Genomic DNA, 27,376 nt, shown 5'->3' on the forward strand with positions numbered 1-27,376 from the left:
CTGCTAAATGAACTAGTGTAGCCCACAGACATTTGGCATAGCCAGATCAGTCCCTAACATAAGGACAACTCAGAGTATGCTATTCTGTTCTTCTGAAATAGACAACATTTTCTTCATATCATGCTTCTTTAGACCTGTCTGAAATAAATAATGGATTTATTGTGAAGGTGTAGGCTATATTACATGGATTTATTATGCTTTTAAAAATGTAGATGTTCCAAAGGTCTACATCAGTGGCTTGTAGGCTATGTGTGTGCTAAATGTGTTTGTTAATTAATGGTCAATTACCGTGAGACCGGCAGTTATTTGCTTGACAAGCACCCGGCTGACGAAATTTTATGATCCTAGCCAGGCCAACCGGTTTGTGTCAAGAACTGCAACGCTGCTGGGTTTTTTATGCTCAACAGTTTCCTCTGTGTATCAAGAATGGTCACATAACACATTTCTAAAAGCAATATGACACACACACAAATACAGTTGATACCAAAGTTATAATACAAAATATAGGTTACATTCATTGCTTAAACACACAAAAAACACAATCCACACAGCCCAGACAGGTGCACAAACACAAAAACGTAAGACTTTTAACAGTAGATTACACGACTCAGTCGTCAACTTATAACAATTGGATAACATTATTATTACGTACTCTGAAGCAATCTCACTGATAGTTCAATAGTTTTGGTAGATATCATCCATGTCTGAACACATAGCCTGTGGGGAACAAATAAGAACAAACACTACATTTAGGCCACCAAAATACACATGGCTTCAAAAATACACTTGATCTGAGGGCTTCAGGTGTGTGAAAGTACAGTGGGGGAAAAAAGTATTTAGTCAGCCACCAATTGTGCAAGTTCTCCCACTTAAAAAGATGAGAGAGGCCTGTAATTTTCATCATAGGTACACGTCAACTATGACAGACAAAATGAGAATTTTATTTCTCCAGAAAATCACATTGTAGGATTTTTTATGAATTTATTTGCAAATTATGGTGGAAAATAAGTATTTGGTCAATAACAAAAGTTTCTCAATACTTTGTTTTATACCCTTTGTTGGCAATGACACAGGTCAAACGTTTTCTGTAAGTCTTCACAAGGTTTTCACACACTGTTGCTGGTATTTTGGCCCATTCCTCCATGCAGATCTCCTCTAGAGCAGTGATGTTTTGGGGCTGTCACTGGGCAACACGGACTTTCAACTCCCTCCAAATATTTTCTATGGGGTTGAGATCTGGAGACTGGCTAGGCCACTCGAGGACCTTGAAATGCTTCTTACGAAGCCACTCCTTCGTTGCCCGGGCGGTGTGTTTGGGATCATTGTCATGCTGAAAGACCCAGCCACGTTTCATCTTCAATGCCCTTGCTGATGGAAGGAGGTTTTCACTCAAAATATCACGATACATGGCCCCATTCATTCTTTCCTTTACACGGATCAGTCGTCCTGGTCCCTTTGCAGAAAAACAGCCCCAAAGCATGATGTTTCCACCACCATGCTTCACAGTAGGTATGGTGTTCTTTGGATGAAACTCAGCATTCTTTGTCCTCCAAACACGACGAGTTGAGTTTTTACCAAAAAGTTCTATTTTGGTTTCATCTGACCATATGACATTCTCCCAATTCTCTTCTGGATCATCCAAATGCACTCTAGCAAACTTCAGACGGGTCTGGACATGTACTGGCTTAAGCAGGGGGACACGTCTGGCACTGCAGGATTTGAGTCCCTGGCGGCGTAGTGTGTTACTGATGGTAGGCTTTGTTACTTTGGTCCCAGCTTTCTGCAGGTCATTCACTAGGTCCCCCCGTGTGGTTCTGGGATTTTTGCTCACCGTTCTTGTGATCATTTTGACCCCACGGGGTGAGATCTTGCGTGGAGCCCCAGATCGAGGGAGATTATCAGTGGTCTTGTATGTCTTCCATTTCCTAATAATTGCTCCCACAGTTGATTTCTTCAAACCAAGCTGCTTACCTATTGCAGATTCAGTCTTCCCAGCCTGGTGCAGGTCTACAATTTTGTTTCTGGTGTCCTTTGACAGCTCTTTGGTCTTGGCTATAGTGGAGTTTGGAGTGTGACTGTTTGAGGTTGTGGACAGGTGTCTTTTATACTGATAACAAGTTCAAACAGGTGCCATTAATACAGGTAACGAGTGGAGGACAGAGGAGCCTCTTAAAGAAGAAGTTACAGGTCTGTGAGAGCCAGAAATCTTGCTTGTTTGTAGGTGACCAAATACTTATTTTCCACCATAATTTGCAAATAAATTCATAAAAAATCCTACAATGTGATTTTCTGGATTTTTTTTCCTCAATTTGTCTGTCATAGTTGACGTGTACCTATGATGAAAATTACAGGCCTCTCTCATCTTTTTAAGTGGGAGAACTTGCACAATTGGTGGCTGACTAAATACTTTTTTCCCCCACTGTATGTCATTGAGATTTAGTGGTAATCACTCTCCTGTCATCACAGTGTCTGAAATATAAAAGTGTGGCTAAAAAGTATGTGGTGTTTTTATTTTGATCAAAAGCTGCACCAGCCAAATTGTGTTTGTAGTGAGGTTACATAAAGTTTACCTTTGTGTTATCTTGTAACTTGATCTTTGGATAATTCTCGTTGTTCTTTGCTGGGTTTTGACTAGGCTTCTTTGGCACAAAGTCATTTTCGTAGACTGAGGATTGGCTATCCGTCCTTGCTTTCTCCTTGGGCATGGCCATGGGCATGGTCTTAGCCTTTTGCTTCGGCCTGAGGAGGAGAGGAGAATGTGGAACCTGATTATAGTTCAGTACCATTTTGACTTTTCAAAATTATCTCCAACCACCCACTACAGAAGCGAATACCTTTCAATGCTATAAAGCATTAATTTGAATTGGTCAAAAGGTAAGAAAATGAAACTCGTATGACTTTTTTTCTCACTTTTGGGGATTGGTGTACCTTAGGGTCTCTGACATGTCAGGTTGCCTTAAAGACAAAAAAACATCTCATTGTCAATGAGCTTGAACATTATTCTTTGTTGCATGTAAAACACAGATGCAAAAATGACAGTACCTTAGAGGGATATCCAAAGTGGGGGGATTGGAGCTGGCCTTTGGTCTACAGATAATGGTGAGTAGAAGGGAGACATCATTCAAAATGACACACCTAATAAGGTTTTATATGTGACATCATCATCAAGAACCGTACAAACCTCTCTATGCAACGTCTTCTGCGAACAAACATTACAGCTCCCCACAGAAAGGCACTTCCAACTGCCAGAGCAGTCAGCAACCATGGCAGAACTGTGTTCAAAGAAAGACAGAGAGAGAGAGATCGAGAGAGGGGGGAGGGGGGACACATAGGGAGGCAGAGGAGGAAGAAAGACTGTCACTGTGTGCAGATTATAATGACATCAGAAGATTAACAACAGAAATTCTGTACTGAAAGCTTACTTACACTGTCCAGCCGTGAATTCAGTGTCAAGGGGCAGCTGCTGGATGTCAGTGGCCAGTGAGTTAATGGCTACGCAGGAGACATTTGGTCGTCTTTCCACAGGCCCAGTGAGTTCTGCTGACACCATATTCTCTCTGTATATGGTGTTGGAAGTGAAGGATGATGAGAGAGTGTTGTTTTTGTTGATCCTCCAGTGCAGAGTGGCATTAGGTCGGGCTTCTGCTCTACACACACAGTGCAGAACCCCACCCTTCAAGGAGCAGGTGGAGTCAGAGAGGATTGCTGGGGGGACTGGAGTGACAGAATGACATGAAGTGATGGTTTTTAAAAGATGTTGTTTGACACTACACATTTTGTCATGAGCACTCTCTCTCCCTGGTAGCAACATTAATTGCATTCAATTATCTTCCACTCTGCTCACCTCCCTCTCTCTACTCAGCCTAACTAGCTCCACCTGCCCTGCTCTGCTCTTGTTACCTGGCCAGCTGCACTGCATTTCCCACTCACCATCCTCACCTTGCCTCACTCTGTTCTAATTACTCTGCCAGCTGAACTGCATTTCCCCACTACCTCTCCCAGTATATCAAGCCCTGGTTTTCAGCCAAGCCCTGTCAGATCGTCTTCAAACCCGGACCAGTAACCTGCCTGTCTGCGCTCTGACTCCTGTTTGTGATACCGATCCTTTCTTGACTGCCTCCTTGTTCTACTGCCCCGTCTATCCCAACCTGCCTTCTGGACCTCGACTACTCTCCGATCTTCAGCCCCTCCGGTAACTCGTTTCTGCCTTCTGTCTCTCACCACGATATTTGCCCAGCCCTGATCTGTACTTCTGCCTGCCATTCATATTGCTGTTGTGTGTGTGTGTTCCCCCAGGTCTCCGACCACCAGATGAGCGTGCCCAGACGTTTCACCACCCTCAGCCCGATACGCCGCTCCATCACTGGGGAACACACACACTAAGCACTTGGACTGGACACCCCCGGACATTTGGTGACCCCCGGAGCACAGGTACCCACAGGAGGACCCTGAAAGACCCCTGACACCCCTGGGACTCCTCTTCCCGCCTGTAACCTTGAATAAAGAACTCTGAATTTGAACTTGCGCTCTTGGGTCCTCTTCTGTTCGTGACAGAACGATCTGACCATCATGGACCCAGCGCACTCCCTGACCACGATGGAGGAAGAGCCAGAGAGGACTGCCCTACAGCGACTGGAACGCTCTGAGGGAGACATAAATCGGATGGCTGGCGACATCGCTTCCCTTCTCCAGCTATTCAACCAGCAGCAACAACAGTTCCAACTGCAGCAACAACAGCTAGCCCAAGCCCTGCAACTACTCTCAAGCCCGGCTACTCCACCTGCACCCCCCCTGGTCCTTTTGTTCCTGTACCACCGATACTCCTTCATCCCTCCGCTGGAGGTCCCAATGCTGCAGGCCCGGCAGTGCTGCCACCAGATCCCCACGCTCCTGAACCAAGGATTGGGAACCCGGAACGCTTTTGATGGCAACCAGAAGCAAGTAAGACCATTCTTGAGCAGCTGCCGAATCCAGTTTGCACTACAGCCCAGGACTTTCTCAACAGAGGGAGCCAAGGTGGGGTATGTCATCACACATCTCACCGGTCGAGCTCGGTTGTGGGGAACGGCGGAATTCGACCGGCAAACCCCAGCCTGTGCCTCCTTCAGTGCCTTTGAGGAGGAGATGTTAAAGGTCTTTGACCTAGGCTCGCCAACAGCCGAAGCGTCACAAGCTCTGCTCACCATCCGTCAGGGCAATCGGACAGTGGCAGACTTCTCCATTGACTTTCGTACCCTGGCCAGTCAAAGCTCGTTTAACCCAGAGGCACTGGTGCAAGCCTTCCTCCATAGCCTGGCGGACTATATCAAGGACGAGCTTGTTTCCCATGACCCGCCCTCAACGCTTGATGCCGCCATTGACCTTGCCGTTCGCATTGACCGCCGTATACAGACCCGGAGGAGGGAGAAGGGCCGTCTCAGTCAACCTGCCATCCGTACTCGGGTCGATACCGCTTCTGTCCAGCCCCTGCCTGTCAAGTCCCATAGCCAACTCAATCAGCCTGAGCCCATGGAGATTGGCCGTGCCTCTCTGACTCCCGAGGAGCGTCGGCGCCGTCTAAGCTCCAACCTTTGCCTCTACTGTGGTGGCGAGAATCACCGTGTCGCTACTTGTCCGGCAAAAGCCGCAGCTCACCAGGTGTAGGGGAGATCCGGGTGAGCTCAACAAGCCTTCAGTCTCCCTCCATCCGAAAGACCCTGCTTCATCTCCGCCTTCAGCTTTCTGACAAGACTCATACATTGGCCGCCCTTGTGGATTCCGGAGCCGAAGCAAACATCATGGACCCTGAGCTTGCACAGCAACTGGGCGTGAACCATCATCAACTGACACAACCCATTCCTGCACGAGCCCTGGATGGGCATCATCTTGGCACTGTCACTCATATCTCCGCCCCTGTGACAATCCTGCTGTCAGGAAACCACCAGGAGTCCATCCAGTTTCACCTCCTACACTCACCTGGCCAACCACTCATTCTTGGATACCCGTGGCTCCGTCAGCACAACCCCCACATCGACTGGGAGACAGGAACAGTCCGTGAGTGGGGAAGGAGTTGTCACCAGACCTGTTTAAGGGGGGCCACCCTGCCCGTTCACCGGGAAGGATCTAGCGCTACCTCCGACATATCCAATGTTCCGGCCTGTTACCACAGCCTGAAAGAGGTGTTCAACAAATCCAAGGCGACATCTCTACCCCCACACAGACCCTATGACTGCGCGATTGATCTCCTGCCTGGCACAGCACCTCCCAAGGGTCGTCTGTATTCACTGTCAGCCCCGGAAAGAAAGGCCATGGAGGACTACATTAATGACTCCCCTTGCCTCCGGGATAATTAGGACCGTCGTCTTCCCCGCAGGAGCGGGATTCTTCTTTGTCGGCAAGAAGGACGGTTCTCTTCGTCCATGCATAGATTACCGGGGTCTGAACGACATCACGGTTAAGAATCGCTACCCACTGCCCTTACTTTCGTCTGCCTTCGAACTGCTGCAGGGAGCCACTGTATTCACTAAGCTGGACCTTCGCAATGCCTACCATCTGGTGCGGATGAGGGAGGGAGACGAATGGAAGACAGCGTTCAACACACCAACCGGCCACTATGAATATCTCGTCATGCCCTTCGGCCTCACCAATGCCCCAGCAGTTTTTCAAGCCCTAGTGAATGATATCCTCAGGGACATGCTAAATACGTTCGTATTTGTGTACCTTGACGATATTTTAATATTCTCAAAGACTCTGTCAGAACACACGCACCACGTCCGGTTGGTCCTGCGCCGCCTGCTGGAGAACTCTCTTTTCGTGAAGGCAGAGAAGTGCGAGTTCCATGCCAAGACCGTTTCATTCCTGGGGTATGTGGTGACCGAGGGCAGCATTCAGATGGATCTCACGAAGGTGTCGGCTGTCACTTCCTGGCCAGTTCCTGAGTCTCGGAAGAAGTTGCAACAGTTCCTGGGCTTTGCCAACTTTTATAGGAGATTCATCAGAAACTATAGCACAGTGGCTGCACCCCCTCACGGCGCTAACCAGCACTAAACAACCGTACCAATGGACATCAGCTGCTGATAAGGCCTTCAATATCCTCAAGACATGTTTCACTTCTGCTCCCATCCTCCAGATGCCAGATGCAGCAAGGCAGTTTGTGGTGGAGGTAGATGCTTCGGACGTGGGAGTGGGTGCAGTGCTTTCTCAAAGAGCAGCTGAGGATGGCAAGATGCACCCCTGTGCCTTCTACTCCCGTCGGCTAACCCCTGCCGAATGCAACTACGACATTGGGAACCGCGAGCTGTTGGCTGTCAAGCTCGCCCTTGAAGAATGGCGGCACTGGTTAGAGGGGTCAAAGGAACCATTCGTAGTGTGGACAGACCACAAGAACCTGGAGTATATCCAAACAGCCAGGAGGCTGAACTCCCGTCAACAGCGGTGGTCTCTGTTCTTTACGCGCTTCAATTTCACGCTCTCCTACCGCCCGGGATCTCGCAACATCAAACCTGATGCTCTTTCCCGGATGTTTCAGAAGGACGAGACCACCGCCATGACAGCTCCCATTCTTCCCAGCCACTTGGTCGTAGCGGCCCTCACCTGGGAGATCGAGAAGCAGGTCATGGAGGCTCTTCGGGACCAGCCAGGTCCAAGCACCAGCGCCCCCCAACCGTCTGTTTGTTCCAGCAAATCTCAGGTCACCTGTGATTCAGTGGGGGCACGAATCCCGTCTGGCCTGTCATCCCGGCATCACTCGCACCCTTCATCTGGTCCGCCAGCGGTTCTGGTGGCGGGGATGAGACGGGATGTCCGAGAATTCATCCGAGCTTGTCCCACTTGTAACCGAAACAAGACTCCCAACCAGCCTCCTGCTGGGTTGCTGCAACCCCTACTCATACCCAAGAGGCCCTGGTCCCACGTTTCACTGGACTTTGTTACGGGCCTTCCGCCCTCTGACGGACACACAGTCATCCTTACCATTGTTGACCGCTTTAGTAAGATGACCCACTTCGTGCCCCCTTCCCAAACTACCCTCTGCTAAAGAGACCTCCCAGGTGGTCCTGGAACATGTGTTTCGTATCCATGGCCTACCCCAGGATATAGTGTCAGACCGGGGCCCGCAATTCTCAGCAACCTTTTGGAAGGAGTTCTGTCATCTCCTTGGGGGCCACCGCCAGCCTATCGTCTGGATTCCACCCGCAGTCAAACGGCCAGACTGAACGCATGAACCAGGAGCTGGAGAAGGCACTGAGGTGTGTGGCTTCCCAAAATCCCCGGGCCTGGGCTCAACACCTGCTCTGGGTGGAATATGCCCATAATTCACTCACCAGTTCCTCCACCGGGCTCTCCCCCTTTCAGTGTGTCTACGGGTATCAACCTCCACTGTTTGCCAGCCAGGAGGCGGATGCCACCTGTCCGTCTGCTCTTGCGTATGCCCGCCGCTGCCGCCGCACTTGGGCCCAGGCTCGCACTGTGCTCCTGAAGTCTGGAACCAGCTACGCCGTCGGTGCCAACCGACGGAGGACCCCAGCACCTACTTACCGGGTTGGTCAGAAGGTCTGGCTGTCTGCCCGGGATCTGCCGCTGCGGGTTGTATCACGAAAGCTGGCCCCTCGCTTCATTGGTCCTTTTCCTGTGCAGAAAGTCATCAGTCCAACGGCGGTCCGACTTCAGTTGCCCGCTTCCATGCGGGTCCACCCCACCTTCCACGTCTCCAAGGTCAAGCCGGTCCATGAAAGTCCCCTGGTCCCTGCAGCTCCGGCGCCACCTCCTCCGCGCCTCGTAGATGGCGGTCCTGTCTTCACCGTCCGGCGGCTGCTCCGCTCTAGGCGAAGGGGTAGGGGTCTCCAGTACCTCGTTGATTGGGAGGGATATGGTCCAGAGGAGAGGACCTGGATCCCGGCCAGGAGGATAGTGGACCGGACCCTTATCACTGACTTCCACCGACTACATCCTGATCAGCCTGCAATCCGTAGGGGCCGTCCAAGAGGGGTTCCTAGCCGTCCGGCCCGCCCTGCTCCTGTCTCAGTGCCTGTCCTGTCTCCCGACCGTGACCCTCCAGCTCCTTCTGAGGATGAGGAGATTCACTCGGACCGCTCGGAGGAGTTCTGACCCGCCGCCTGCTCCCCTCCACCCTCCCGGCATGATGTTGTTCTTGGGACTTCTGGGGCCGTCCCTTGGAGGGGGTCCTGTCATGAGCACTCTCTCTCCCTGGTAGCAACATTAATTGCATTCAATTATCTTCCACTCTGCTCACCTCCCTCTCTCTACTCAGCCTAACTAGCTCCACCTGCCCTGCTCTGCTCTTGTTACCTGGCCAGCTGCACTGCATTTCCCACTCACCATCCTCACCTTGCCTCACTCTGTTCTAATTACTCTGCCAGCTGAACTGCATTTCCCCACTACCTCTCCCAGTATATCAAGCCCTGGTTTTCAGCCAAGCCCTGTCAGATCGTCTTCAAACCCGGACCAGTAACCTGCCTGTCTGCGCTCTGACTCCTGTTTGTGATACCGATCCTTTCTTGACTGCCTCCTTGTTCTACTGCCCCGTCTATCCCAACCTGCCTTCTGGACCTCGACTACTCTCCGATCTTCAGCCCCTCCGGTAACTCGTTTCTGCCTTCTGTCTCTCACCACGATATTTGCCCAGCCCTGATCTGTACTTCTGCCTGCCATTCATATTGCTGTTGTGTGTGTGTGTTCCCCCAGGTCTCCGACCACCAGATGAGCGTGCCCAGACGTTTCACCACCCTCAGCCCGATACGCCGCTCCATCACTGGGGAACACACACACTAAGCACTTGGACTGGACACCCCCGGACATTTGGTGACCCCCGGAGCACAGGTACCCACAGGAGGACCCTGAAAGACCCCTGACACCCCTGGGACTCCTCTTCCCGCCTGTAACCTTGAATAAAGAACTCTGAATTTGAACTTGCGCTCTTGGGTCCTCTTCTGTTCGTGACACATTTTGTCTTCCTTCTTGTTATAAGTGAGTGAGAAACAATGACAATAGAACTATGTAAGGGTGGGAAGGAGCATGTCTTCTCTTCTATTTTACACCCATAATGTATCGTTAGAATTAACATTTCAATGTACAACTATAATGTTAGTTCCATTGGAAACTGTGCAAACAGACATAGACACATAAAATGAGATACTTACAGTTGACATCCAGAAACAGCCAGGCTGACAGATTTGATCCAATATTATTTTGGACAATGCAGGAGAATGAGGTGTCTCTGCTAATGTTGGGATAGGACATTTTGCCCTGGGTTGAATTCATTTGGATGCTTTGGCCTCCCTGTCGTCTGATCCACACAAACCTGCCTGGCTGTGGGTTGCTGTCAGCAACACACTTCAGGTTGACACTCTGACCTTCACTGACTGGCTGTTCATCTGCTATCACCTTCACACCTACAGGGGCATCTGTTTATAAAGCAGACAAACATGTATTGTGACTATGTAGTCGTTTGTTCTGTAAAATTTTATATTTATTGAAGTGATGGCCTGTGAATGGAATAATTGCACAACTGAGAACAAACAAGTAAGACCAAAAACGTACATGAGATGTTAAGAATAACTGGTTGACTCTCAGTTCGGACTGAAGCGAATTGAGCTGTGCATTTCATCACTATTTTGTGCAGTTGGTGCGTTCCTCTTCCTTGTATTGTCTCAGTAGACACCCACAGCCCTCCCTTTTCCTCCATGGAAGTCACTGATGTAGAATTCTCTGGCAAACGGCTCCAGTTAAGGGATGGAGGAGAGGAAGGGCAGGAATGCCAGACACTACAGTTGGCCTGGAATAAGGCTCCAGCCACCATTGCATTCTGCATGGATAATGCAGGAGCTTTTCTCTCTGCAAGTTCGAATACATTATTATTAGTGGGAACCAAAGGCAAACAAGGCATTACCAGCTCCCATGACTAATGGTTTAACACCCTGTTTGCAATTCTCATTCAGTTTTAACATAGTGCTCTAACTATCGACCATTATCACTCCTACATTCAGATGTCAAAGTAATGAAGTACTGTTCATCTGATCACAATCTGTTGTATTTTTTCAGTTGTTCAACTACAACAAATAATTAATCTAATACACCTCTCCATGAGTGTGCTTACTTTCAACTGTAATCCTTACGATCTGATTATGGAACTTTTGTGTAGCTGACTCATCAGGGTTGATCCACACGTAGAGCTCGAGGTTATTGTCTATCAACGTCACACTCTCAAACCTCAGTGTACAGTCACCCTCTGCTGCATTGCCTGGCACTGATGTACGCCCTCTAAAACTGGCCTCCACACTGGTCGGTCCCTTGCCATCATAAACCTTGGGATAGTTAATACTATGATACCGGTACCAGATGACCCTGTGGTGAGGGGCGGTGTGACAGGACACTTCTACACAGCTGCCATCTACTGCTTTCACAGTATTGGGCACCTTCACCATCCAACAGTGACCAAGCGAGACAAGTGTGCACCCTGAGGAAGAAGACCTAACAAGTCAGTTTACATTGCATCAGTTCTCTTTTATTACTTTGCCAGCTGTATCAAGTGGAGTTTAAATAACCTTCCCCAATTTGAGGAACTGAATAGTTGGTTGATCCGCAGAAGTACAGTGCATTCGGAAAGTATTCAGACCCCTTCACCTTTTCTACATTTTGTTATGTTACAGCCTTATTCTAAAATGGATTCAATTGTTTTTTCCCCTAATCAATCTACACACAATACCGCATATTGACAAAGCAAAAATAGGTTTTTTAGAAATCTTGGCAAAAATAAATAAATATGGAAATATCACAGTTATATAAGTATTCAGACCCTTTACTCAGTACTTTGTTGAAGCACCTGTGGCAGCAATTACAGCCTCGAGTCTTCTTGGGTATGAGGCTACAAGCTTGGCACACCTGTATTTGGGGAATTTCTCCCATTCTTCTCTGCAGATCCTCTCAAGCACTGTTAGGTTGGAAGGGGAGCGTCACTGCACAGCTATTTTCTGGTCTCTCCAGAAATGTTAGATCGGGTTCAAGTCCGGGCTCAGGCTGGGCCACTCAAGGACATTCAGAGACTTGTCCTGAAGCCACTATTGAGTTGTCTTGGCTTTGTGCTTAGGGTCGTTGTCCTGTTGGAAGGTGAACCTTTGCCCCAGTCTGAGGTCCTGAGCGCTCTGGAGCAGGTTTTCATCAAGGATCTCTCTGTACTTTGCTCCGTTCATCTTTCCCTCGATCGTGACTAGTCTCCCAGTCCCTGCAGCTGAAAAACATCCCCACAGCATGATGCTGCCACCACCATGCTTCACCGTAGGGATGGGGCCTGGTTTCCTCCAGACGTGACGCTTGTAATTCAGGCCAAAGAGTTCAATCTTGGCTTAATCAGAACAGAGAATCTTGTTTCCCATGGTCTGAGGGTCCTTTAGGTGCCTTTTGGCAAACTCCAAGTGGGCTTTCATGTGCCTTTTACTGAGGAGTGGCTTCCGTCTGGCCACTCTACCATAAAGGCCTGATTGTTGGATTGCTGCAGAGATGGTTGTCCTTCTGGAAGGTTCTCCCATCTCCACAGAGGAACTCTGGAGCTCTGTCAGAGTGACCATCGGGTTCTTGGTCACCTCCCTGACCAAGGCCCTTCTCACCCGATTGCTCAGTTTGGGAAGAGTCAGCTCTAGGAAGAGTCTTGGTGGTTCCAAACTTTTTCCATTTAAGAATGATGGATGCCACTGTGTTCTTGGCGACCTTCAATGATGCAGAAATATTTTCGTACCCTTCCCCAGATCTGTGCCTCGACACAATCATGTCTCGGAGCTCTACGGACAATTCCTTCGACCTCATAACTTGGGTTTTTGCTCTGACATGCACTGTCAACTGTAGGACCTTATATAGACAGGTGTGTGCCTTTCCAAATCATGTCCAATCAATTGAATTTACCACAGGTGGATGCCAATCTAGTTGGTCATCAAGGATGATCAATGGGAACAGGATGCACCTGAGCTCAATTTCGAATCCCATAGCAAAGGGTCTGAATACTTATGTAATTAAGGTATTTCTGTTTTTTATTTTTAATACATTTGCAAAAATCTTTTTCGCTTTGTCATTATTGGGTATTGATGAGATAAAAAAAAAATATATATTTTAGAATAAAGCTGTAACGTAACAAAATGTGGAGGAAGGGAATGGGTCTGATGTCACGATCGTCGGGAACAGAGGACCAATGCGCAGCGTTATTTGCGAACATAACAACAACATAACAACAAGCAACAGCTGATACACGTTGCCTCTGATTGAGAACCACACTGGACAACATAGAAATACTACACTAGAATGGAAAACACATGAAAACTCACACCCTGGCTCAACATACTAGAGTCCCCAGAGCCAGGGCGTGACAGTACCCCCCCAAAGGAGCGGACTCCGACCGCACCAACCAAACACCACAGGGGAGGGACCGGGTGGGCACTCCGCCTTGGCGGCGGATCCGGCTCCGGGCATGATCCCCACTCCCTCTCTAACCCCCCAAAGTACCCCTGGTCCGGTCTGGCCCTGCTGGCCGGAGCTGGACTGAACACTGGTGGAGCGGATTGCTCTAGCTCCGGCGTGGAGCAGTTGACCGGTACCGGACCAGGCACCGGTGGAACAGGCACGGGCTGTGCCGGACTGACGACGTACACCACTGGCTTGGTGTGGGGAGCAGGAACAGGCCGAGCCGGGCTGGCGACGTGCACCATAGGCTTGGTGCGGGGAGCAGGAGCGGGCCGGACCGGGTTGACGAGCGCACCACTGACTTGGTGCAGAGAGCAGGAATGGACCGGGCCGGGCTGGCGACGCGCACCACTGACTTGGTGCGGGGAGCAGGAACAGGCCGGGCCGGGTTGGCGACGTGCACCATAGGCTTGGTGCGGGGAGCAGGAACAGGCCGGACCGGGCTGGTGACGCGCACCATAGGCTTGGTGCGGGGAGCAGGAACAGGCCGGACCGGGCTGGCGACGCGCACCATAGGCTTGGTGCGGGGAGCAGGAACAGGCCGGGCCGGGCTGGCGACGCGCACCATAGGCTTGGTGCGGGGAGCAGGAACAGGCCGGGCCGGGCTGACGACGCGCACCACAGGCTCGATGCAAGGAACAGGAACAGGCCGGACCGTACTGGGGACACACACCACTGGCCCTACGCAGGGATCAGGAACGGGCCGGACCGGACTGGTAACACACCCCAGTACCTCTCGCCGTGCCTCTACACTTTCCCTCTCCTCTGTGACCAGTGGCCCCCTTAACCTGGCGGCCTCCTCTGCAAACCCGCTGGACCGCTCCATCGCGGCCTCCTGCTGTCCCGTCGTCCACGGCGTGAGCCCCCCCCTAAAAAATGTCTGGGTGTCTCTCCTCCCCGTGGACCAAGCCTCCCTATCTCTCGCCAGACTCTTCCTCCACTGCTCCCAAGTCCAACCTCTCTGCTCTTCATTTGGCTTGACCCAGTCGAGACTCTTCCTCCACTGCTCCCAAGTCCACCCTCTCTGCACTTCACTAGGCTTGACCCAGTCGAGGTTGCCACAGAGATCCGCTAGCGATTCCCCTGGCGATGGCTCCTGGACACGCTGCTTGGTCCAGTTTTGGTGGGATCTTCTGTCACGATCGTCGGGAACAGAGGACCAATGCGCAGCGTTATTTGCGAACATATTTATTAAATAAAGATCACACGAACAAAAACTACAAAACGATAACGTGACGTCCTTGGATCAAACACAACCTACTTGGAACAAGATCCCACAAACACTGTGGGAAAACTGGCTGCTTAAGTATGGTTCCCAATCAGAGACAACAAGCAACAGCTGATACACGTTGCCTCTGATTGAGAACCACACTGGCCAACATATAAATACTACACTAGAATGGAAAACACATGAAAACTCACACCCTGGCTCAAGAGTCCCCAGAGCCAGGGCGTGACATCTGATACTTTCCGAATGCACTGTATTTCCGAGTGCAACAGAAAGTGTTGCATTGCACCCCAAATATATCTACTGCATTAAAACTGCATCTAAACCAAATTAGCTGTATGTAGCCAGTTGCAGTTTCAATGCAGTAGTTATACTTGGCCTGCAATGCAACACATTCTGTGACCAGAGGTAAAAAAAATACTGCATGTGGTTCTCTCGTTGTCTTTCTTTATACAAGTAGCGCTTTCAGCGAAGACCGTTGCCAGCAATAATCAGGGTGACGGGACGCCAAATAATTGGGTTCTATTATAAAAGCTTCATCAGTTTCTGTAGCAACAGCTGGTCCAAAGCAAAATAAGTAGCATTTACTGTACATACTGTATTTATCTACATACTGTACACATACAGTATTTAACATATAGTGACATTTAATGGCTTAAAGCTAGAAAGCTAAAGTCAGATAATGCACATGTTGATGCAAAAATGTAGTTTTACCATGCAAACAAATGTCATATAATAAGATGTGTATAATGTACCTGTGATGAAGCTGAGGATGTCCATTACAAGAGTCTGTGGTGTCTATAGTCTATTAAGGTTCCAATATCATGTGATGGTTAGGATGCTGAAGTTTATAGCTATAAAACAAACAATCATTCAACCAATCAATTAATTAAAGGAAACCTCCACCCAAAAACTATCTTTTGGTATTTGTTTAATTAGTCCATTGTTGACATACTCCCAAAATGTTTTGCTTGTCAGCAATCAAGTTTTCAAGATATGTAACTTTCAAAATACAGAAATCATCCCTGTATGATGCATTTTGCATTATATGATGCTGTTTAGCAAAACATTTTGGGAATTTTCCTTTAAATCAATTAAATACTTTTATTTAATTTCTGTACATTTATTTCATTTCTGTTTTAATATGGATTGAATCACAACATAAATACATCCAGAATATTTTGTGTTTTTGTATATTTTCTAATGCACTTGCACTCAACATTTTCTTGCCCATGGACCCCCTCCCAGGCAAACCAGTGACCCAGGGACCCCATCATACATTAGAAGAAATAAAATCACGTCTTGTCTTATCACCAGGTGAATGATAATGGAGAAGCAATCAACATTTTAAAATGAATCGATTTGGTAGATAGTTTTCCATTATTTTTACCGCCCCACATTAGAATTGGAAGAGGAAATGTAAACTCTAACATAGCCTATTAGCTAGAAAGGTAACTCCAAACACATTTTCACTATGAGCAGCTGTTTAGCTGCTTAAACAAAAGTTAGCCATGTGTTGGCAAAAATGTATGTCTAAGTCAAGAAAGCTTACCAGCAGCCAGCGGCACTTGACGCACTTGTAGTGGTAGCCTATTTGCGGGTGCTTTTTCAAAGCCTATATCAGATACTCCAGTGAGTGTAATTGGCTCCAATTAGTGTAATTTGCTCAGTATTAGGAGTTGAGAAATAAAGTTGACATTATTAGAAAGAAGATATTCTCCTCTTTTCTACTGTAGGTATGTAATTCAAATTAAATGTATTCTGTTATTGCTAGCGATATTCATAAAAACATTGAAATAAACAAAATAAAATTCCACATATTTTTGTCAACCACCTGCAGTAACCCCGCTGACCCCCGAGATAGAGCCATGAATACAAGGAACTTTCTTCCACATCAAGTAACTCAAGCGAGCAGTAAAATCAGATTTTTTAAAACTGATAAAACAACGACTCATGACTCATATATTCTGCATTGTTGGGAAGTGCCTGTAAGTAAGCATTTCACTGTTAGTCTACACCTGTAGTTTACGAAGTATATTTCTTTTATTTGACACACACACACACAAACTATCTAACACACTCACATTTTTATATTGTAATATTGTATTATTGTAGTATTGTACATTTTATATAGTACATTTGTAATAATAGAGTAATAATGTAATGTCTTGCATGATGTCTTGTTTTATTTATGATGTAGGCTGTTGTTTTATTGAGATGTAATAATTTTATTTATGTTTGTACCACAGGAAGTGTAGCTGCTGGCTTATGGAGATCCTAATAAATACTAAATACTAGGTTCTGTGTGGCACAGTTGGTAGAGCGTGGCACTTGCAACGCCAGGGTTGTTGGTTCGATTCCCACGGGGTCCAGTATGAAAATGTATGCCGTCGCTCTGGATAAGAGTGTCTGCTAAATTACTAAAATATAAATACTTTATGAAACCAAAGACTATATTTGACCAGACAAAGACGTTGCCTCCTGATATGCACAGGATGTTGCCACTACTTCTGCCAATGACATTTTGGTTTGATAAAAGACGATGTGGATGGACAGTTTCTTTGACATCACCCCCGGTGAATAAAAATTAGATAACAAATTGAAAGCTATATCAAGAAGAGCAGTCTATCGTATATTATGTGGTAGGTCCTGTGGGAAGAGGTTACTGGAAATGCATCAGAGTCTACCTGGAGGCTACAAAATGACATTATAAACCACAATCAGACAGCAGAACCATGTATAATGACCTACAGTGGGGCAAAAAAGTATTTAGTCAGCCACCAATTGTGCAAGTTCTCCCACTTAAAAAGATGAGAGAGGCCTGTAATTTTCATCATAGGTACACGTCAACTATGACAGACAAATTGAGAAAAGAAAATCCAGAAAATCACATTGTAGGATTTTTAATGAATTTATTTGCAAATTATGGTGGAAAATAAGTATTTGGTCACCTACAAACAAGCAAGATTTCTGGCTCTCACAGACCTGTAACTTCTTCTTTAAGAGGCTCCTCTGTCCTCCACTCGTTACCTGTATTAATGGCACCTGTTTGAACTTGTTATCAGTATAAAAGACACCTGTCCACAACCTCAAACAGTCACACTCCAAACTCCACTATGGCCAATACCAAAGAGCTGTCAAAGGACACCAGAAACAAAAGTGTAGACCTGCACCAGGCTGGGAAGACTGAATCTGCAATAGGTAAGCAGCTTGGTTTGAAGAAATCAACTGTGGGAGCAATTATTAGGAAATGGAAGACATACAAGACCACTGATAATCTCCCTCGATCTGGGGCTCCACGCAAGATCTCACCCCGTGGGGTCAAAATGATCACAAGAACGGTGAGCAAAAATCCCAGAACCACACGGGGGGACCTAGTGAATGACCTGCAGAGAGCTGGGACCAAAGTAACAAAGCCTACCATCAGTAACACACTACGCCGCCAGGGACTCAAATCCTGCAGTGCTAGACGTGTCCCCCTGCTTAAGCCAGTACATGTCCAGGCCCGTCTGAAGTTTGCTAGAGTGCATCCAGAAGAGGATTGGGAGAATGTCATATGGTCAGATGAAACCAAAATATTACTTTTTGGTAAAAACTCAACTCGTTGTGTTTGGAGGACAAAGAATGCTGAGTTGCATCCAAAGAACACCATACCTACTGTGAAGCATGGGAGTGAAAACATCATACTTTGGGGCTGTTTTTTCTGCAAAGGGACCAGGACGACTGATCCGTGTAAAGGAAAGAATGAATGGGGCCATGTATCGTGAGATTTTGAGTGAAAACCTCCTTCCATCAGCAAGGGCATTGAAGATGAAACGTGGCTGGGTCTTTCAGCATGACAATGATCCCAAACACACCGCCCGGGCAACGAAGGAGTGGCTTCGTAAGAAGCATTTCAAGGTCCTGGAGTCTCCAGATCTCAACCCCATAGAAAATCTTTGGAGGGAGTTGAAAGTCCGTGTTGCCCAGCGACAGCCCCAAAACATCACTGCTCTAGAGGAGATCTGCATGGAGGAATGGGCCAAAATACCAGCAACAGTGTGTGAAAACCTTGTGAAGACTTACAGAAAACGTTTGACCTGTGTCATTGCCAACAAAGGGTATATAACAAAGTATTGAGAAACTTTTGTTATTGACCAAATACTTATTTTCCACCATAATTTGCAAATAAATTCATTAAAAATCCTACAATGTGATTTTCTGGATTTTTTTTCCTCATTTTGTCTGTCATAGTTGACGTGTACCTATGATGAAAATTACAGGCCTCTCTCATCTTTTTAAGTGGGAGAACTTGCACAATTGGTGGCTGACTAAATACTTTTTTTCCCCACTGTATGTCAACCAATGAAAACACTGTTAACCTCTAAAGGGGTGGTGGTGGGGGGGGGATTGTTTTAAAATGATCATTCCATGGATCATTTAGCTGTTTGATTTAGAATTGTAGGTCTCCCTCCTTTTTGGGGGCCTTTACTACTATAGCCCATAGAAACGCATTGAATAACATTAATACATGGCAGACAAGACAGTCAGAAAATGAATCATAAGGAATAGGATTTTGATGTGTCTGTCCTATACCTAAGATATAAGAAAGCTCAGTAAATATTTTTGTTTTTTTGGACACATATAACCTAAATATAACCTAAAAGAGTTCTACCTGGAACCAGCCTAAGAACCCTTTTGGAACCCTTTTTTCTAAGAGTGTACAGACATACCATGATATTTACATTTGCCGAAATGGTTTGTGCAACCTATCACTGTTATTGAAATGTTGTCACAAATTCCCATAAAACAAGAGATTAACATGCCTTACCTTCAGAAGAGGTGGTGAGCATGTATCTCTGTTTTCTGTCACAAAGCGAAACCCACTACATCACCCCCCCTTTGTTCTTTTCAAACAGGAAACTCACTGAGTCTGTCAAAGCCTACTTTCCGATTGGCCAAGAGATTGTTCTAATGTTAGCTTTCAAACGCACCTTCGTTTTTTTGTTTTTGTTAATACTATTGGTGCATTCAATGATATTAGAGTGAGTTTAAGAGTTTTAAATACCTTGAAAACATTAAAAGTTATACAGAACGTAGGTCATCATAATGCTATGAACAATTACAAAGGCTTCAATAAATAACAATAAGGTGGACATTTAATGTTTTTATTTGTTTTGAGTAAAAAAAAAACAGCGTTATACTTTCATTAAGAGCAATATGTCTTTGTGAAAGTACAATAGGCCTACAATAAATTCATGAAAAACTAGAGAAACTGCAGGTTCTCCATCTCCAGTGCCTTACTTATTCTGCGTCTGCCTACATTTCCCAGCACACACCTCTCTTCCTCCAGGTAGGAACCGCTAGACGCCTCCCTTCCCCCCTCCCCGTCCACGGAACCCACATTCTTCTTCTTCATCCACTTCTTCTTCTTCCAAATCACACTGGAATAAAACACGTCATCCCCCTCCTTCTTTGCAGTGCCTTCTCCTGGATCTGTAGCAGTGTCAGCGATGGGACTGAGCAGGCCGGTTCGGTCGGTCTCAGAGATGGCTTTGGAGGAAGGCAGGGTTTTGGGACCTGGTTTGGGGGCCTCTAGGTCTTGTTTGCATCCCTGTCTCCTGGCCTGACTCGGTATCATGCTGTTGGTGTAGATGTCTTCTTCTGGCACAGGAGGATCCTGCAATAACATACATTTATAGACATTTAACAGATTTTATTTTGTGGTCGTTTCATTATCAAAATATTTCTAGGATAAATCTGAAGATGCTTACCTGTGTCCCCTCACCACTGGTCAGAACTAGGTTCATCACCCCATCACTGTCGTCATATTTTTCATGACCTCTGAGTACCGTGAAATAAGGCTCCCAAACCCTGTGCAATCATCATACAACAAACTGGTCAAATCAAATATATATAAATTAGTGTACACTTCAGAATCAGGAACTAAGTTAATGTAAAGCACAAAAAGTATAAAGACACAAATACAGTGGGGAAAAAAAGTATTTAGTCAGCCACCAATTGTGCAAGTTCTCCCACTTAAAAAGATGAGAGAGGCCTGTAATTTTCATCATAGGTACACGTCAACAATGACAGACAAATTGAGAAAAAAAAATCCAGAAAATCACATTGTAGGATTTTTAATGATTTTATTTGCAAATAATGGTGGAAAATAAGTATTTGGTCACCTACAAACAAGCAAGATTTCTGTCTCTCACAGACCTGTAACTTCTTCTTTAAGAGGCTCCTCTGTCCTCCACTCGTTACCTGTATTAATGGCACCTGTTTGAACTTGTTATCAGTATAAAAGACACCTGTCCACAACCTCAAATAGTCACACTCCAAACTCCACTATGGCCAAGACCAAAGAGCTGTCAAAGGACACCAGAAACAAAATTGTAGACCTGCACCAGGCTGGGAAGACTGAATCTGCAATAGGTAAGCAGCTTGGTTTGAAGAAATCAACTGTGGGAGCAATTATTAGGAAATGGAAGACATACAAGACCACTGATAATCTCCCTCGATCTGGGGCTCCACGCAAGATCTCACCCCGTGGGGTCAAAATGATCACAAGAACGGTGAGCAAAAATCCCAGAACCACACGGGGGGACCTAGTGAATGACCTGCAGAGAGCTGGGACCAAAGTAACAAAGCCTACCATCAGTAACACACTATGCCGCCAGGGACTCAAATCCTGCAGTGGAAGACATGTCCCCCTGCTTAAGCCAGTACATGTCCAGGCCCGTCTGAAATTTGCTAGAGTGCATTTGGATGATCCAGAAGAGGATTGGGAGAATGTCATATGGTCAGATGAAACCAAAATATAACTTTTTGATAAAAACTCAACTCGTCGTGTTTGGAGGACAAAGAATGCTGAGTTGCATCCAAAGAACACCTTACCTACTGTGAAGCATGGGGGTGGAAACATCATGCTTTGGGGCTGTTTTTCTGCAAAGGGACCAGGACGACTGATCCGTGTAAAGGAAAGAATGATTGGGGCCATGTATCGTGAGATTTTGAGTGAAAACCTCCTTCCATCAGCAAGGGCATTGAAGAAGAAATTTGGCTGGGTCTTTCAGCATGACAATGATCCCAAACACAAGTGGCTTCGTAAGAAGCATTTCAAGGTCCTGGAATGGCCGAGCCAGTCTCCAGATCTCAACCCCATAGAAAATCTTTGGAGGGAGTTGAAAGTCCGTGTAGCCCAGCGACAGCCCCAAAACATCACTGCTCTAGAGGAGATCTGCATGGAGGAATGGGCCAAAATACCAGCAACAGTGTGTGAAAACCTTGTGAAGACTTACAGAAAACGTTTGACCTGTGTCATTGCCAACAAAGGGTATATAACAAAGTATTGAGAAACTTTTGTTATTGACCAAATACTTATTTTCCACCATCATTTGCAAATAAATTCATTAAAAATCCTACAATGTGATTTTCTGGATTTATTTTTCTCATTTTGTCTGTCATAGTTGACGTGTACCTATGATGAAAATTACAGGCCTCTCTCATCTTTTTAAGTGGGAGAACTTGCACAATTGGTGGCTGACTAAATACTTTTTTTCCCCACTGTATGTGCAGTATTTCCAGAACATTTTAAAAGAGTGATGACCTTACCTTAGGAGAAACAGTAAAGCACATATCAGTGCTGTCATTAATGCTGAAACAAATATTGCAGTGATGAAGATTGGCAAGGAAACTTGACCTAGAGGGGAACAGAAAAATCTTTAATCAATAGACTTAGAAAAGTTTTTATCAAGGTTATCAAGATCATCATTGTAGTCAATTATGGTGTCCAAACCCCTTTCAAAGTACCTACACTGTACAAATAGTTTTTGACCAGATCCAAATCGCTTTGACTGCAGAAAAACACCAAATGCTGCACAATGTGTCTGTATGGCATTTGATAACATAAAGCGCTTACCCTCAAGAACTTCAGAGTTTATGCCCAGCCCCTGGTGATTCCCCAGGCATTGAGTACAGAACTGGAGGCTGGAAGATCCTACAGAGTTGGTGCTGAGGCAGACCAGAGTGGGTGTGTTCTCCTCCTGTGATTGGTGGATGGTGATGGAGCTTCTCAGGCCTGTGCTGCCCATTGGCTCCCTGATGACAGTGTTACTTACGTGATTGACAGGCTGTCCAGCCAATCGCCACTCCACTTTGGGAGAGGGGTTCCCATGACTCTCACAGGAACAGTTGATCTTATCTGCAGTTCTGATGCAGCGAGAGGAGGGCAGGATCTTTGGAGCAACTATAGAAAACAGATGAAGACAGTTAAGTCAAAGATATTTATAACCAACCCGACATAGTTCATCTGTGTCATTTTCAATGGGAGAAAATTAAGCATAGTGGGTAGAACGAGCAAGGAGGAGGGCAGAGCCAAGCAAGAGCTAGCAAGAGCCTATTGCCGTGTTCTAGCATGTATTTACATATTTCCGTTAGGGAACGCCTTCGCTGTGAAGTGTGCGTGTGCAATAACTTAATTTGCCATTGCACTCCTTGTAAACAACACAACTTGTAAAAACTTTGACAAAGGGTCAAGTCTATAAAACGTTGTGCACTCTGTTCATAACAGATTCTAGTTTTGGGAACAGAAAACTGTTTTGAGATCAGGCACAGTGTGAGCCGAATCAGGTGGAAGCGGTACTCGCTAAGCAAGCAGTGTGACGTCCTTTACAGTGGTACCTAGTGACTCAGATCTACAGTTGAGCTCAGCTCAAAGCTGGGGTCGCTGTTGAGTAAGATTGAGGGGTGAATTTAGCACATTGGGATGTGTGAAACTTACTCCTCAGCCTGAAGTGTCCCCACTTGAACCAGCAAATAGTTTGCTCAAGTGGACACCTGCTCGTCGAACATCTCATTCCAAAATCATGGGCATTAATATGGAGTCGGTCCCCCATTTGCTGCTATAACAGCCTCCACTATTCTGGGAAGGTTTTCCACTAGATGTTGGAACATTGCTGCGGGGACTTCCTTCCATTCAGCCACAAGAGCATTAGTGAGTCCGGACACTGATGTTGGGCGATTAGGCCTGGCTCGCAATCGGCATTCCAATTCATCCCAAAGGTGTTCGATGGGGTTGAGGTCAGGGCTCTGTGCAGGCCAGTGAAGTTCTTACACACCGATCTCTACAAACCATTTCTGTATGGACCTCGCTTTGTGCACGGGGCATTGTTATGCTGAAACAGGAAAGGGCCTTCCCCAAACTGTTGCCACAAAGTTGGAAGCACAGAATCGTCTAGAATGTCATTGTTTGCTGTAGCGTTAAGATGTCCCTTCACTGGAACTAAGGGGCCTAGCCCGATCCATGAACAACTGCCCCATACCATTATTCCTCCTCCACCAAACTTTACAGTTGGCACTATGCATTTGGGCAGGTAGCGTTCTCCTGGCATCCGCCAAACCCAGATTTGTCCGTCGGACTGCCAGATGGTGAAGCGTGATTCATCACTCCAGAGAACACGTTTCCACTGCTGGCTTGTGTGCGGCTGCTCAGCCATGGAAACCCATTTCATGAAGCTCCCGATGAACAGTTATTGTGCTGACGTTGCTTCCAGAGGCAGTTTGGAACTCAGTATTGAGCGTTGCAACCGAGGACAGACGATTTTACGCGCTACGCGCTTCAGCACTCTGCGGTCCCATTCTGTGAGCTTGTGTGGTCTACCACTTCTCGGCTGAGCCGTTGTTGCTTCTAGACATTTCCACTTCACAATAACAGCACTTACAATTGACCGGGGCAGTTTTAGCAGGGCAGAAATGTGTTGAACTGACTTGTTGGAAAGGTGGCATCCTATGACGGTGCCACGTTGAAAGTCACTGAACTCTTCAGTAAGGCCATTCTACTGCCAATGTTTGTCTATGGAGATTGCATGGCTGTGTGCTCGATTTTATACACCTGCCAGCAACAGGTGTGGCTGAAATAGCCGAAATCACGAATTTGAAGAGGTGTCCACATACTCTTGTATATATAATGTATTTATAAGTGTCCAGATCAGCTAGCCCATGTCAGCTAACGTCTTTTTGCTAGATTTTTTAGCCCATAGATATTTTTGTAATGTTTTAGTTGCTCAAATATCACATGAAAACACATTGGGGGGGGGGATACATAAGCAAATAAAAGATGACTGGTCATTGGTGAGAATAATCAGATCAGAGTGTGATGTCATGCTAAGGGCCAAAAACTCCATCCCACCTGAACAGGCTGAAATTATTTTTTGCTCGTACACTAAAAGGGTATCATTTTCACAATTAGTGAGTGTTATTTTGACCCCAGTGTGTGGAAATATCATATATATTTATTTTACAAATCACGTTTTTGACTGCACTGCCCCTTTAAAGTATGTTCACAGGATGTGGAAGTATAACAACTTAGGTGTAATTTCGAAATTGGGTAGTGAACCATCAGTTTTCCACTTGTCATGTCAGTCATTTCATACCTTAGAGAGCTCTTTATAACTGCCCCTTTAAAGTATGTTCACAGGACGTGGAAGTGTAACAACTTACATGTCACATCTATGTTAGTAGTTGTTGAGTTGTCCACCCCATGCTTATTCTCTGCTTCGCAATAGTACCGCCCACTATCATTGATAGCAATCTTATTGAAAGTGAAGCTCTGTCCAGATCGTACAATGACTCCCTCACTCCCATTGACTGTACCAGGTGTAGGTCTTCACTGCTGGGTTGGCATTGCTGCTGCAGTTCAGAGTCACAGACCTGCCCTCTATCGCTGGACCAGAGGGACTGACTGACACTGAGGTGTTTTTTGGGGAGTCTAAAGAAGAAAAATATATATACAAAGTGAGTGCAAAGAAATGTTCAATACTTGTATTTAATATGGATGGGCATTTAAAAAAAGATCAGTGTTCGAGTACTCTCATAAAAATAAGTACCCGCATGTTAGCATGTTAGCGTGAAATGGGTCTGAAGGCAAAAAGTTTGCGATATGCTATCAGTTGTACTGGATGTGCTGCTGTACTGGTTATTCTGATACACAACTGAAAACAAAACTGAACATACTGCTGTCTGTAAACAACAAACACATCTTAGAGTTAGAAATGTCAGTCCTTATCAATTTAACCAGCTAAATAGTTGCATTTGTACATTTAGAGTACTTGATTATTAGTAAACAAATACAAACCTTGAATCGAGTACTTGAGTCCTCGAATACTCGCGCCAGCCATAATATTTCATTGTATACTTACACATTACATCCAGTTCAAAGACTGATGAGTTATGGGTTCCATGGACATTTCTGGCCTCACAGTAGAACTTTCTTTGATCTGTGTACACCTGGGTCTGATGTTTCTCTCCATGTCCTATTGATATCACCTGATCTCCATTGACTCTGTACCAGGTGTAGTTATTCACTGCTGGGTTGGCATTGCTGCTGCAAGTCAGAGTCACAGAGCTGCCCTCTACCACTGGACCAGAGGGACGGACTGATACTGAGGTGTACATGGGAGGATCTGTAAAAACAGGGACAATATTTGAAACAAGTGAATTTAGTGGTGCCACCATTGCACCCATTGCTACTGACTGCATCGAGATAGTGCAAGTACTTACATGGCAAATCTAGTTGAATGACAGATGAGTTCTGGGTTCCATGGTCATTTCTGGCCTCACAGTAGAACTGACTGCTGTCTGCAGACACCTTGATAGTTAGCATTCTGCTAGACCCCACTGTTGTCACCTGAACTCCATTGACTCTGTACCAGGTGTAGCTCACTGCAGGGTTGGCATTGCTGCTGCAGTTCAGAGTCATGGAGCTGCCCTCTACCACTGGACCAGAGGGACTGACTGACACTGAGGTGTTCTTGGGAGAAACTTAGAGAAAGAGCACACAATGTTAATAATGTTTGACTGAAATAAAACCAACCAACTAATGCTAATATGAGGTGGAAAAAAGTCAAAATGATCTTACATAGAACAGTAACGGTCAGACTAGTTTCAGGTGATTTGACATTCTTGCCATCTTGTTGTTTGTAGAGAGCAGTGCAGGATATATTCTGTTCATGATAGAGGTATGAAGCAGTGAAGGTCAGAGTAGAGGTCGTGACTTTAGTTTTATCCTGATTCTCCCGTAGTCCCTCCTCACTTTGACCCAGTCTGGGGATCCATGTCAGAGTTGGGGGGAGAGATGGACATGGGGCTGCAGCAGAGCAAATCAAACTCACTGAGGTCCCCTCCCTCACCTTCACTGTAGCTGGGGTTAAAGTGGGTGTGGGGGGAGTGTCTAGAATAGTAAGACACGTTACTAGCTCAATGAAACAGGAACAAACACACCCACTATATCAATGATAATCAATCAATTGTTCAATAGGATATGAAAACAAAGTCTATAATTACAAATACGTTAATTAGATTCACAGGCTTCACAGGCAAGGATATTGCTGCTAGTAAGATTGCACCTAAATCAACCATTTATCGAATCATTAAGAACTTCAAGGAGAGAGGTTCAATTGTTGTGAAGAAGGCTTCAGGGCGCCCAAGAAAGTCCAGCAAGCGCCAGGACCGTCTCCTAAAGTTGATTCAGCTGCGGGATCGGGGCACCACCAGTGCAGAGCTTGCTCAGGAATGGCAGCAGGCAGGTGTGAGTGCATCTGCACGCACAGTGAGGCGGAGACTTTTGGAGGATGGCCTGGTGTCAAGAAGGGCAGCGAGGAAGCCACTTCTCTCCAGGAAAAACATCAGGGACAGACTGATATTCTGCAAAAGGTACAGGGATTG

The 27,376-nt window shown here is 46.2% G+C and overlaps 1 protein-coding gene and 1 long non-coding RNA gene across 2 annotated transcripts; both read right to left on the minus strand.

Moving 5' to 3' along the window:
- Window positions 1-273: 273 nt before the first annotated feature.
- On the minus strand, window positions 274-19,535 carry LOC121558828 (sialic acid-binding Ig-like lectin 5). The gene is made up of 11 exons (XM_041872188.2): window positions 19,482-19,535; window positions 15,427-15,525; window positions 11,093-11,452; window positions 10,537-10,830; window positions 10,137-10,400; window positions 3,427-3,714; window positions 3,182-3,272; window positions 3,043-3,087; window positions 2,911-2,955; window positions 2,571-2,739; window positions 274-717 (listed from the first exon to the last, which is right to left on the minus strand). The coding sequence occupies exons 2-11, from the start codon at window positions 15,449-15,451 to the stop codon at window positions 676-678; spliced, it is 1,623 nt and encodes a 540-aa protein (XP_041728122.1). The 5' UTR covers window positions 15,452-15,525; window positions 19,482-19,535; the 3' UTR covers window positions 274-675.
- A 3,040-nt stretch (window positions 19,536-22,575) lies between these two features.
- Window positions 22,576-26,878, minus strand: LOC121561622. The gene is made up of 5 exons (XR_006658954.1): window positions 26,571-26,878; window positions 26,213-26,473; window positions 25,852-26,115; window positions 25,154-25,421; window positions 22,576-22,901 (listed from the first exon to the last, which is right to left on the minus strand). It is a non-coding gene; the product is annotated as an uncharacterized LOC121561622 (long non-coding RNA).
- Window positions 26,879-27,376: the final 498 nt, after the last annotated feature.

The sequence above is a fragment of the Coregonus clupeaformis genome, unplaced genomic scaffold (genome assembly GCF_020615455.1).
Source record: "Coregonus clupeaformis isolate EN_2021a unplaced genomic scaffold, ASM2061545v1 scaf0640, whole genome shotgun sequence".
Lineage (NCBI taxonomy): Eukaryota > Metazoa > Chordata > Actinopteri > Salmoniformes > Salmonidae > Coregonus > Coregonus clupeaformis.

Excerpts from the sequence above, each read along its gene's own strand:
- LOC121558828 (XM_041872188.2), bottom strand. The coding sequence starts at position 15,451 with ATGGACATCCTCAGCTTCATCACAG. Across the intron at positions 11,453-15,426 it reads CATCCTCAGCTTCATCACAG|GGTGCACACTTGTCTCGCTT; the intron begins GTACATTATACA and ends CTTCTTCCTCAG. Across the intron at positions 10,401-10,536 it reads AGTTATTCTTAACATCTCAT|ATGCCCCTGTAGGTGTGAAG; the intron begins GTACGTTTTTGG and ends CTTTATAAACAG.